General features: G+C 38.0%; 2 protein-coding genes across 3 annotated transcripts in view; one reads left to right on the forward strand and one right to left on the reverse strand.

Annotated features, from left to right (window-relative positions):
* Window positions 1-1,304, forward strand: part of SHCBP1L (SHC binding and spindle associated 1 like) — a 45,237-nt gene extending 43,933 nt beyond the window's left edge. Inside the window, exon 8 of the mRNA XM_003785796.2 lies at window positions 1,053-1,304. Coding sequence (XP_003785844.1) covers window positions 1,053-1,304 — 252 coding nt within the window. The remainder of the gene's footprint in view (window positions 1-1,052) is intronic.
* A 3,132-nt stretch (window positions 1,305-4,436) lies between these two features.
* Window positions 4,437-13,088, reverse strand: part of DHX9 (DExH-box helicase 9) — a 54,318-nt gene continuing 45,666 nt past the window's right edge. For both annotated transcript variants that reach the window (XM_012802666.2, XM_012802667.2), the window contains exons 21-28: window positions 12,531-12,691; window positions 11,615-11,726; window positions 10,848-11,009; window positions 10,613-10,740; window positions 8,356-8,585; window positions 7,767-7,882; window positions 6,664-6,864; window positions 4,437-4,856 (exon numbers count right to left, since the gene is read on the reverse strand). In XM_012802666.2, coding sequence (XP_012658120.1) covers window positions 4,505-4,856; window positions 6,664-6,864; window positions 7,767-7,882; window positions 8,356-8,585; window positions 10,613-10,740; window positions 10,848-11,009; window positions 11,615-11,726; window positions 12,531-12,691 — 1,462 coding nt within the window. In that variant the 3' untranslated portion in view covers window positions 4,437-4,504. The remainder of the gene's footprint in view (window positions 4,857-6,663; window positions 6,865-7,766; window positions 7,883-8,355; window positions 8,586-10,612; window positions 10,741-10,847; window positions 11,010-11,614; window positions 11,727-12,530; window positions 12,692-13,088) is intronic.

Below are 13,088 nucleotides of genomic sequence, written 5' to 3' on the forward strand. Positions count from 1 at the left end.
TTTTTTTTTTTAGCTGGCCCGGGCTGGGTTCGAACCTCCCAACCTCAGTGTATATGGCTGGTGCCTCACCCATTTTTTTTTTTTTATTCTTAAGTATTTTTCTATTTTTGAGTCGTTCTCAAATGTTAGCATCCATCAGAATCACTTATAGAGGTCCTTCCAGTTTGATTCAGTAGGTCTGGTGTAAAGCCTGATAATTTGTTCTAGTAGGTTCCCAGGTGATGCTAATACTGCTGGTTGAACTCACACCTTAAGAACCACATCCATGTTTCTTAGTGTGAGACATGGACCAGGAGCAATGGCATCACCCAGCAATTTGTTAGAAATGTAGACTCTCCAGCCCAACTTAGACCCACTGAACAGAATCTGAAGTTTAGCAAGATCCTGAGGTGACTTAAATGTAAAGCTTTTAATAAGCACAGTTTATACAATCAGGCAAGATTTGGCCCTTGCCTTCTCCAACCTCATCTCCTACCACTGACTGCTCTCATGCATTATATTCAAGCCACACTGGCTTTGTGTTTTAGAAATTATTAACTTTGTTTGACTGTTTCCTTTACTTGAAACGCTTTCTGTTGACCTTAAGATGGCTACCTAATTACACATGAATGTTAACTGTCCCTCTTCAAAGAAGCTGTAAATGTAAATAACACTCCAGTTGAGTGGTAACCCCTCTTCACCCAGTCATGCTATCCATTGCCCTGTTTTCTCCACATCACATATTGTTTGATATTATTTTCATGTTTATTTTGTTATAAAAGGTCAACTTCATTGTCTGTTGCTATATCCTGATCTCAAATTATTTTTATCAATAAATAACTGATAAAAATAATTTGAAAACCACTTAGTATTTTCTCATTAAATATTATCATAGCTCATATTACATTAATCACTGTTTGGAAAATAGTACTTGTTCAAAACTAAGAATCTCAGTTGCTTTTAAAAACATTTTAACCCAAAAATAAATTCCAGATTAATTTCTATACGTTCATTACTTCATACTTTCTTTTTATAAAACTTAAAATGGAAAAACTAATTTCCTCAATTTACAGGTTCTTCCAGCACCCAAATTGAAGATGACTAATAATCATATTTACAGCAACAATGGCTATGGAGTAAGCATTCTCCAACCAACAGAACAGTATTTTATTGTAGCAGAAGATGCTTTGAACAAAGGGGCTGCTTCAGGAGATAAAAAAGATGATACAGTGCTCTCCAAAGTAATGCAAAATCTAAATCTGGAAATGAATAATAATAAGATAGAAGCAAATTTAAAGGGGGATATTAGAATAGTCACAAGTTAAAGCATTTGGATTAATGTTAAAGTTTTATTTCAGAAATAGTTCTCATGGCCCACTAAAATGGTAGTTTAAATTGAAAGATTAAAAAATATTTAAACATTTTAATGCTTTCATTGAATGATTTTCCCCTTCCACCTATCTTTACTTTCCCCTATACAAGACTAAATATATGTATTATTTATTGCATTAGTTTTCTACTGCTGTCATAACAAATGACCACTAGTGGCTTAACATGAATTTATTAGCTTCAAGTTCTGTAGGTCAAAGTCTGACATGTGTCTCACTAAAACCAAGATGTCAAGAGGTCTGCATCTATTTATTTTTATTGTTTGGGATTTATTGAGGGTATAAAGAATTAGGTTTCACTGACTGCATTGGTTAAAGTCCCTCTTATACTTGTGTCCCACCCCCAAGAGGTGTGCCAGTGTCTTCCATCCCTCTCTCCCCCCATTCCCCTACCCTTATATTAGCTCTTCTATTGCCTTCATATTAGAATTGAGTACATTGGATTCTTACTTTTCTTTATGGATGCTCTAGGATTTATTTTTTCACTCATTAGAGTTGACAGAACTCAGCTCTTTATAGCTGTAGGACTGAGATCCATTTTTGTGTTGGTTGTCTGCTGAGGGTCCCAGTTTCTACCAGCTTGTATTCCTGGCTCATAGCCTCCTTCATCTTCAAACCTAGCAAGTATGACCTACTAGCCTGTCTCCTTTGAATCTCTCCTGCCTCTTGTGTCTCATCCCTTTGACCCACTTTTGCCTTTCCCACTTTTAAGGATTCATGTGATGAGACTGAGCCCACTTGGATTATCCAGAATAATCTTCCCATCTAAAAGTCCTTTCCTTTTTTTTTTTGCAGTTTTCGTAATTTGATATTTTGCAGATTTTGTGGTTATGTAAGACGAACATTTATTTTACCAATAAAATTTTGAAGCCATTGGCAGATATCAGGATCCTAGTGTAATTTGGGAAACTTTAGAACTACTAATACCAAAAAAAAATTATTTAGATCAACAGGTTAATGTAATCCTACTGTGCTTATTTTATTGATAGTCACCACTATAACAAGTGAGAATATGCTTCCTACTTTAGAGCTGTAAAAATTTTAATCATTCAATATTACGATAATTAGTGAAGTACGAACACCCACAAGCATATTATACTCTTAACATGATTAACATGAAAAATATTTTGCAGGTATAACAGTTGAGACACATTGAACACTGAATTATGCAGTCAAATCTTTTGTGACTTTTATCTTAAATGTCTAGGTTTGCAAGAAATAGGGAATTTCAAAGACTGAAAATTCCTAAAAATGCTTCCATTTAAAATAAATACTAGAGTGACTAAACCCATTCCAGTTTACCTGACTTTCCCAGTTGTTAGCAAACCAGTCTTGGGAAAACTAGGACAAGTTGGTGACTCTAATCAGTTCCCAAGAAGTACAGATTGATTCACACATTTTCTTAAAAGCTAAGACACTATCATAAAATTCAGGTGATCTTTTAAAGATTCAATAGCACATTCTCCCCACATGGTCCAGAAGTTTTTTCTTTCCCCTTGACACAGGAACTGTGCTCTGTGGCATAGGCTAGGCTAGATTAAGTGGTGTCATCATAGCTCACTATACCCTCAAACTTCTGGGCTCCAGTGATCCCCTCCCCCTCCTTTCTGCCTCTCCAAGTGCTAGAATTACTGGCGTGAACCATGCTTGATCTAGCAATCTTTTCATATTACATGAAATAGGACAATCAACAAATATCAAGGGTAAACAAATACAACTTTTAAAAACTTTCATTCCTGACTTCTGGACAGTTATATTCACACCTAAACATTTTAGGTAAATATTGTGTAATTTAGGAACTATTTTCTCAGTCACAACCAAAATTCATGTCAGTTCTAATCCTATTAGAAATTTCATTTTTTTAAAAAAACTATTCTCCTGTCCCAATTCTGTTTCCAGATTCAGAGGGAGGGAAATTGCCATTTAAGTAAGTGCTTGGCAACAGTAATGTCTTCTTTCTAGTTATCTGAATTGACCCTAAGATGGCACAACTACTGATGTTCTCCTGATGTTATGAGATAGGTGATGTCCAGGGAGTTGGGAGTGCAGCTTCACAGTATGGGAGATCCCAACATATTGCTCAAGGACAAAGTACCCACACATTCCCTTCACACAGAATATTTTGCAACATGGCTCCCTGGAACTGACCAAGAGCCTTTTTTCCAGTTAACTTTTGAACATCTCTTTGGGACCAAATTAGATTTATAATTCTCTTTCACACCATTCTCAGCTGGGTTGTCACTGCCAAAACCCTTCAAGCCTGAAAATATAGTAAAGATGCCAACTATGCAAGCTGCCAACCAGAGCGCAAATCAGGGCTGCTTTCATTGCTGTATGAACTGGAAGGATAGATCTAACTGTCAGTGCCAACCCACTATGACCCCAAGCTCCAGGATGTGTGTGGTGGAAGCAGAAACACTGCACTTTCCCACTTATTTCCCCCCTAAATTCTCTCCCTATTTCCAGCACCTTTCATTTTCTGAATGGGAGGAGTGTAATCAACTCTTGTTTTGGAAGAACATTCCAGTCACCTGACAACTGTCACAACATCCTCTACCTTGAATGTCTTTTTTCTACACAGACAGTAAGGGGATGAATGATCAAGAAAGGAAACACTACACTGGTTGATGCCTCAAGGTATTAAAGACAATAGACATGCTAATGTACATAAATGTGTTAAAAATGTGCCCTCTCTGTCCTCAAATTCTAAACTTTATGCATTGGTGAAGCTTCACTTACCTTTATTCTTCATCTAAATATTTTTTGAATTTTGTAAATTGATTATATTTTTATGCTGGAAACTAATTTTTATATTGGAAACTAAAAAAGTGTTAACCTTGGTCTTAAGACTTCTCAAAGACAATGCTTGGAAGAAAGTAAAAATGTTCAGCCTTAGCGCAATATTTACTAAAGAAAAAATACAAACTGTGGTATTTTTATAATAGATTGTTATATTTTACATAATATAAACAAAACACTACGGCAGCTACACACTTAGTTTCCTTAAACTACAATGAACCACAGAAAGGGTAGAAAATGGATTTACTTTCCAGGTGGCAAATAAACAACTTGGGAAAACAAATCGCATGCTTTTATTTTTTTTAACGCCTACGCATAAGCATTGACATAACCAAGCTTTAATAACCACCACCTCCTCTTCCAGGTCCAAAGTAGCCACCTCCAAAGTTTCCCCTGCCAGCTCCCCGCTGGAATCCCCCAGATCCTCTGTAGCCTCCACTAGACCCTCTATAGTCTCCTCCAGAGTTGCCTCTAAAGCCACCTCGTGAACCTCCTCTATATCCTCCACCAGCACCCCCTCCGAATCCTCCGCGAAAGGAGTTGGAGCTGCCGCCATAGCCCCCACTGCCATAGCCCCCGCCACCATAGCCCCCACTGCCATAGCCTCCACCACCATATCCAGAACCTCTTCTATATCCACTTCCATTGTCATATCGGGACATCTTGGGAGGACGTGGACCATCTCCATACCTAGGAAAAGCACAAAACCAGCACTTTAGCAAAGCATTCTTAATACTTCTCAGCTACTCACCAAATGTACACATTTAGTCATATTTGAAAATTTAATTCACAAAAATAATAAAGTCAAACACACTAGCACAAACTGAAATTAATCTGCTGTTCTAAAAGTCATCAACTGTAACCATTCAGTTTTCTGAAGTTCTTTCTGATTTAATTTCAAGGGCTCTGCGTTTTGGCAGTATGTCCTCATAATTTCAAGATAATCCTTTTTTATTCAGTTCTACAATTTAGTGTTCTAAGACAGCAGGAATTAAATAGTATGCCAGGAAGAGATTCCTAGAAATGGCAATAAACTATTGGGTCTTTATTAGTAAATGTTTTACTGCATTAACTCTGAATTATGTTTCTGTAAGATGTCTGTTAATCTGTTCAGGCTTCAATTTGTCATGTGGCAAACAGAAAATAAGAGCTAATGAAAAACTACAGTTATCAAGATGTCCCACCAATAACTAACTCAATATACACACCTCCCACTCCCAAACTGCTTATTCCTTCTGTGCAACTGTAGAGGGTAGCACTACTAATTCAGTGCTACCAGATCAGAAATAGGCAATCTGTCTTCCTCCCTTCACTGCACTGCTCCCCCATTTTCATGTCCACCACTAATTCCTACTGCAAGCTTATCAATTAGTAACTTCTCCCCATTTCAATTCTCACCACTGTGTTTTGGGCCACCATCATATTCACACATCCTGAACTCTTATATTTATCCTACCCTTTCTAGTTTTCCAGACTTCTGCTCCTCAGAGATTACATGTAAAGCCTCCTTGTTGGCTCAGCACCTGTGGCTCAAGTGGCTAAGGCACCAGCCACATACACCTAAGGTGGTGGGTTTGAATCCAGCCTGGGCCAACCAAACAACAATGACGGCTGCAACAAAAAATAGCCAGGCGTTGTGGCGGGTGCCTGTAGTTCCAGTTACTTGGGAGGCTGATGCAGGAGACTCACTTGAGCCCAGAAGTTGGAGGTTGCTGTGAGCTGTGATGCTAGAGCACTCTACCCTTGGGGAGGCTGATGCAGGAGACTCGCTTGAGCCCTGAAGTTGGAGGTTGCTGTGAGCTGTGATGCTACAAGCACTCTACCCTGGAGGACAGCTTGAGGCTCTGTCTCAAAAAAAAAAAAAAAACCCCCTCCTTGCTCACCCCCCTCTCCTGCCTCTCTCCTTCTAAACATACACGAGCATCTTCATTTGTACCTGCCCATGAAACTTATTTTTTCTTTAAACATTCCTTTTCTCAAAAATTCTTCTGTACATCTGACTGGCTGGGAAGACCACCGTATGGCACAAGAACACTATTTCAAAAGTCATGCTGCCTGGGTTTGAATCCAGCTCCAGTTACTAGTTGACTGACATTGGAGCTTATTTGTGCCCAGTTTCCCTTTTCATATTAAAAGGTTATGATAAGCTGGACACTACGGTGTGAACCTATAATCCCAGTTACTCAGGAGGTTAAGGCAAGAGAATACTGCTTGAGGCCAGGAACTGGGACATGAGCCTGGGCAAAATAGCCAGACCCTGTCTCTTAACTTAGCCAGAAAGGGTCTGAATGTACAACTGACACAGTAGATAGATTTATTATAGAGACAAAAGCAAGTAACATTCATTTTTTCTGAATGTGTTAATGAGAACTAAATTCCATGTTTAGTGTTTGCCTAGAACTTTAAAGAATATAACCTCTTATCAACTAACTCTAAAAATTTTAGTATGTGACTTCTATCCTCTGCATGGTTCAAAGACAGTCAATATGGTACTCACCGTGCATTACTAATCATAAGGTTGATACCAGCAGCTGAAGGCCGAGAGATTTGGCGGATTGTGTTCAGCATCCGTTCATTTACAGGGTCCAACTGGCTGATGATAGAAGGTTGTTTGGTTACTTCAACGACCAGAGCCTCCATAGCTGCTCGGAGAGCAGTAATGCAGGCAGCAGCTTCATGTGACATTTGCAGTTTGATCCTAAGATGGAGAAAAACAATAAAAAATGAGAGGAAGCATATGAAGAAAAAGATTATTTCTCAACTTCACATATGGCAAATTATAGAATAAATTTAAGTTAATAAATACCAATGCTTTAAACTACTGTAATGGCCCCAGATTTAGGCAAACACAGACATGAAGAATAACAATAATCTGTACTATCTTTTTAAAATCCATGCCTAGCTATTAGGAGTCTTAAATCATAAAGTCTATCAAGCCAAATAAGATATAATAAAAATATATAATATATACAATAGACATACTAAAACAAAAAAATAAATAAAGCCTAACACAGATCACTCAGACTTCAATAAAAGAAGTGAAGAAAGAGTCACAATGCTGGCATTGTCTAGGTTTGTAAGAACACGGCTGAGCCTATGACTGTGCATTTTTGTCTGCTGCTTACCACTAGTTTCTAATTAATACATACAGTATGTGAAAGAGGTACCCAAGCTCTAACTCTAATCAGATTCTAATTCATAGTCAGATATAGACCAAGTTCCTAACATACTTATTTCTACTGGTGTTCTTTTAACTTACTTTAACTAACTTTACTAGAAGTAACTAACTTTACTTCTACTGGTGTTTTTTAACTTACTAGTAAGTTACTACTTTAACTTACTAGTTTTTAAAAGTAAGTTAAAAAACGTACTTTAAAATGAACCATACTACCAAGATTTCTCATTCCCCAAGATAAAATAATGCTATAAAATAGTAGGGTGCCAGCCCCATATGCCGGAGGTGGTGGGTTCAAACAGCCCCGCCCAAAACTAAAAGTTATCTGAGCCACCAAATTTTGTCATGTTTGCTTCACAAATTAAGATTAGCAGCTGAATTCTATTACATCTCAATTCTAAGAATTCACATCTGAAAATCCATACCAGTCATCCACAAGCATAATCTGCCCATCAGACAAGACTTTCTTGGAGGCAAAGAGAAGCAACTGCAGTGGGGTGACTAAAGTCATACCCTTTGCAGAGATGGCTCGAGTTCGAATCTGCAGATGGAAAAAGAGGAAATATTTGACATTCCAACCACCAAGTACCGCATTTTCTGAGATAAGAGTCTCACTGTGTTGTCCAGGTTTGAGTGCAGTGGCAGTGGTCTAGCTCACAGCAACCTCAAACTCCAAGATTCAAGGGATCTCAAACTCCAAGATTCAAGGGATCTCCCAGCCTCCCAAGTAGCTGGGACTAGGCGTATGCCAAAATGCACAGTTAATTATTTCAAATTTTAGTAGACATGGAGTCTCACTATTGCTCAAGCTGGTACCAAACTCCTAGGCTAAAATAATCTCCTGCATTGTCCTCCCAGAGTGCTAAAATTACAGGTATAAGCAAGCCACCATGCCCAGCCCTAAATAATGCTCTATAAAGAAAATAGTGCTTTGAAAATTAAAACTCGTATTCAATGATTTTAAAGACAATATGGACTGCCAATGTAAACTTTTCTAAATTAATCTTTTCTTACCTTTTCACCAAATACAAAGAAGGGAGATGGGTACTTCATGTCTTGGCTACTAAAAGGACAATTAACAGATGACTTGTGGATAAGTGCGTTGCGCCCTTCAGTGGTGAGAATCTTTCTTTTTTCCTTATGATAGCATACATTGGGGTACACGCCAAAGGCCAGGAGAGAGATAACAACATCCAAATTGTTATCTGGCCCAGTGTTAGTAAACACTTGTGTCAACAAACAGTCTGTTAAGAGAAATAAGGTAGGAAAAAAGTCAGGTAACCGACTAGAATTTACATTACATGCAAAATTCGAAGAATTGACTCTTTCCCCACCCCTACTTTCTTTTTGAATAACCTGTCTATAAAACCTTCTCTCTTACAACACTTGCACCTATAGTTCAAGGAGAAACTTTGCTGAGTCTCCACAATAAGGAACTAAAATGTCTGTATATTCTCTTATAAATATAAATCAACCATGACTTTTAAAAGCCCCCTATCAGCCATAAATGCTCAGAATAATAGCCAGACTATAACCATGAAGATACAGTGATAATCTAAGAGGACACTCACTGGAATGAAGTCTGATGTTTTCACCTAGACTATACTTCATGAGTATTTTGCCATTAAGTGGAAAGCAAGATAGGGAAGTGCTAAGCATACAGACATATTTTGTTATGGTCAGTCTTACAACTTCCTAATTGAATGAATTCAGACAAGTAATTTACAATTCAATGTCAGTTTCATTATCTATAAAATGGATGCAACAATGCCTGCATCTCATCTCAGGATCACAGTAAATAAATATTCTACCACATAAAAGAGGCTCTTTCCCCTTTCCTTTGACTTTCAGGAAAAAATTAAAAATTCAGTCACCTTACAAAAAGAAGAGAACTACTTTCTTTTTTTTTTTTTTTTTGAGATGGAGCCTCAAGCTATCCCCCTGGGTAGAGTGCCATGGCATCACACTCACAGCAACCTCCAACTCCTGGGCTCAAGCGAGTCTCCTGCCTCAGCCTCCCAAGTAGCTGGGACTATAGGCGCCCGCCACAACGCCTGGCCATTTTTTGGTTGCAGCCATTGTTGTTTGGCGAGCCTGGGCTGGGGATTCGAACCTGCCACCTTAGGTGTATGTGGCTGGCACCTTAGCCGCTTGAGCCACAGGCGCCGAGCCGAGAACTACTTTCTTTAGCTAAATCCTTTAAATATTTACCACCTTACCCAACTAACTTCTGTCAGCTAAACATATCCTGTTTTGGTTACGCATCCCAGTTGTCAATGTTTCAGGAAATAATTCTGACTCTTAACCTAGTTGGAAAAGTACTAAAAGCTCAACTTTATATCAGGGAAAAGAAGTCTAATTTTTGTTTCTACATCAAATGTCACAAGGTCCTTTGTAATCATCTGTACACCAAGTTTAACTTAAAGTCATTTAATGTTTAATGTGGTAAAATTTCCTTTAAGTCTAAAAATGAACATATGGGCCTAATGATAAATCACTTCCTAAACTATAATGGAAAAGTTATTAAAAAAATTTCTCATACTGAAAGCTATACCAGTGTCCACAAGATAAAAAAAATTAAGAAAATTGGGCAGTGCCCGTGGCTCAAAGGAGTAGGGTGCAGGCCCCATATGCTGGAGTTAGTGGGTTCAAACCCAGCCCTGGCCAAAAAAAAAAAAAATTTTTTAAAGAAAATTAAAAAGCCTTCTTTTAATAGAAGCATTTATCATTTATGTACTACATTATAATTACTTGATTGCCTTTCAGCAACATAGCCTTTTCCTTCTTTTAAGACTGAATTAATATGAAAAACTGAGTTCGAAGAATTAAGAACAGCTAAGAACATACGAAAAGCATAGGGTCTAAAGTTTGTAGCTTTAGACAGTGCTTTTAGACTTTAAAGCTTTAAGCTTTTAGACTTTAAAATACAGTGCTTGTCAATTTGCAAGTACTATATAATTGTCAATTCAGATTTTTTTTTTTTGAGACAGAGCCTCAAGCTATCCCCCTGGGTAGAGTGCTGTCGCATCACAGTTCAGAGCAACCTCTAACTCCTGGGCTCAAGCGCGTCTCCTTCCTCAGCCTCCCAAGTAGCTGGGACCACAGGCACCCGCCACAACACCCAGCTATTTTTTGGTTGCAGCAGTTTATTGTTTTGGCAGGCCCGGCCTGGATTCTAACCCACCACCTTAGGTGTATGTGGCTGGTGCCTTAGCCACTTGAGCCACAGGTGCCGAGCCCAGATGTATTTTAAGAATGGGAAAAGTCTTACCTTCTGGAAATCCAGAATTAATCAGAATCTCTTTGAGCTGAACTTTGGCTTCCCAGGTCATTCTCAGTGTAGCCATACTGAGTCTTTTGTGCTCACAAAAACGTATCTCTGCTTCTTCTCCACCCATTCTAAAATAAATTGGTACAAGAAGTCATTCTCAAAGACCAGAGAACAAGATACAGTTTAAAATCTAAAGATAGTTCATAATCTTACAGTAACTCTTTCAAAACCATACCTAGCATCATCCCAGGCTTGGAATACTGATAAAAGGGCCACATGATCAGAAAATCTGTTTCCAGCAAAATTTCGATGGACATAGCCCAGCCGCTTGCCTTCATTGATGAAAGGTTCTGGAAAGCAGGTTGCAGCAGAGATGGTACAGACAGCATCTCCCACACTGAAAAACACACAATTAAATTCAGACTAGTTCACAATCTTGCTATCAGAGGCTTGGGTGGTGCTGTCAAATATAGGTCAGAGCTGTATTTATTGTGACTCTGCTTTTATTAGTTTTATTTATTTGTTAAGCCACTGAAACAGGCTTAACAAAGAAAATGTACAGTCACTCTCCGGAAGAAGAAAGGGGAAAAGAAAAAAAGAACTTTGACATTAATAGCCTCATATTCACCATAAATTATAACCAGATATATTTTTTCTTTCTTATTCTCTCTTCCCCATCATACCAAATCTCTTAAGCCTTTAAAACTTTCTGTTAAAAATGTTCTATATCTCTTTTCCCAACACCACTCTTTCAAGAAACAACTAACTGTCCTGGGAGGAACTGTTCTCTTTAGAGAAGTCAGTGCTGTTTCCCCAAAGTTGGGTCTAGCTGTCCCACCTACTACAATTGTTTGTTTTTTTCATTTCATATCAGAATCTAGATGTCACTTCTCTTTATTTAAGAATATTTACTTTTATCTTCTAAGTGCATGTTGCTTTTATGGGGAGAAGATTCTCAAACTATTCTAACACCTAATTACCAGGCAAAACCAAAGTACTTACTAGAAAATACATCCCATGATCATCATTTTGCCAAGACGAGGCTCAATGGGGAGTTTAGCCAGGATTCGTCCCAAAGGAGTCAACTCATCATTGGCATCTAATGCATCAAGCTCTGTGGGGAGAAATATGTGAGCAGAAAACAGCAATGCACAGTTACTTCATTAACTGGGCAAAGAAGAAATACTGCTTTGTAGATTAAGGTTAAGACAATGCACTTATGCTTTGTTAAGCCAATGCTAGCTAGCAATAAGCCCATAGCCAACAAGAACAAAACCAAATATGGAGCACCTAAGAAGAAGGTACTAGAACCTAGTACTCTAGGTTGTAAAAACAAATACAGTCCACAAAAGGCCTACAAATACAGATATAATTTAGAACAGCAGTTTAACTATCTATATGCCCTAGTCTGACAGCCATCTGTTAATGATTTTTATACAGAAAAAAATGAAAGATGGAATAGTCTGAATAGCAGATGCATGTTCCTGCATGTTCCATTTAAAATTTAAATTCAGATCCAATGCCTTTATTTTGTCCTTATTATATTATATTGTTTCTGGAATAAGTATGGTAAGAAAACATAAATGTTCTAAGAGATGCACATAAAAATATTTTGAGAATTAGGATTCATGTTCTGATCTTTAAGTATTGGTTAAGAAAAACATCTTGCCCTTTTCTTAAGTTTTCTTTTTTTGTCCCCTTCTCCCAAGAAAGACTCACATTATCCCCTTCTTCCCTTCCATTGTTCCTTATAATAGTGACCATGCAAAGTACCTAAGTACTGTGATGGTGGAAGCCTTACCATCACAGCTTTGTTGATTATGCCTTCATTTTAACCTACCTGTTAAGTATTACCTGCTAGGACAAGACAGATGGTGTAATTAACATCTGTGTTAAGTAAGTCTGTATTTTTAAGTACCTCTAAGAGTGTGCTCTGCTTCAATCACAGCATCCAAAGGTGGAGGTTCAATTGCCTTGGCCAGAAATTGGCCAATTCCTCCCAGACGCAAAAGTTTTATGCTCAAAGCAATTTCATGCAATGGTGTCCGAAACATCTCTGGTGTCATGTGGGTTTCAAGTCTAAAGAGAAGTATAAAATAATCATCCTCCTTATTTATACACAGATGTTACTTAAATAAAATCTTTGCAGAAGGATAATCAGGCATATAGAGCTACCCTTTCCTTTATCCCTCTACTTTATAATTATCACAAAACCTTTTACTAATTACTACAAACTTTCTCTCTCAGGAAAAAATTTAAAGTTTGAGTAGAGGTTTCTGACTTTACCCTTACAGCTTGAGTAAAGGGGAATGAAAAAGTCCCTCAAGTCTCCAATGTTATTACCACCTTATGGCTTCTCTATGTCTCACCTGTTAATAAACGTGTTTTTAAAATGGTAACAAGGGGGCGGCACCTGTGGCTCAAAGGAGTAGGGCACAGGCCCCATATACTGGAGGTGGCAGGTTCAAACCCAGCC

This window comes from Otolemur garnettii, unplaced genomic scaffold, assembly GCF_000181295.1.
Source record: "Otolemur garnettii isolate 467f Iridium unplaced genomic scaffold, OtoGar3 scaffold00016, whole genome shotgun sequence".
Lineage (NCBI taxonomy): Eukaryota > Metazoa > Chordata > Mammalia > Primates > Galagidae > Otolemur > Otolemur garnettii.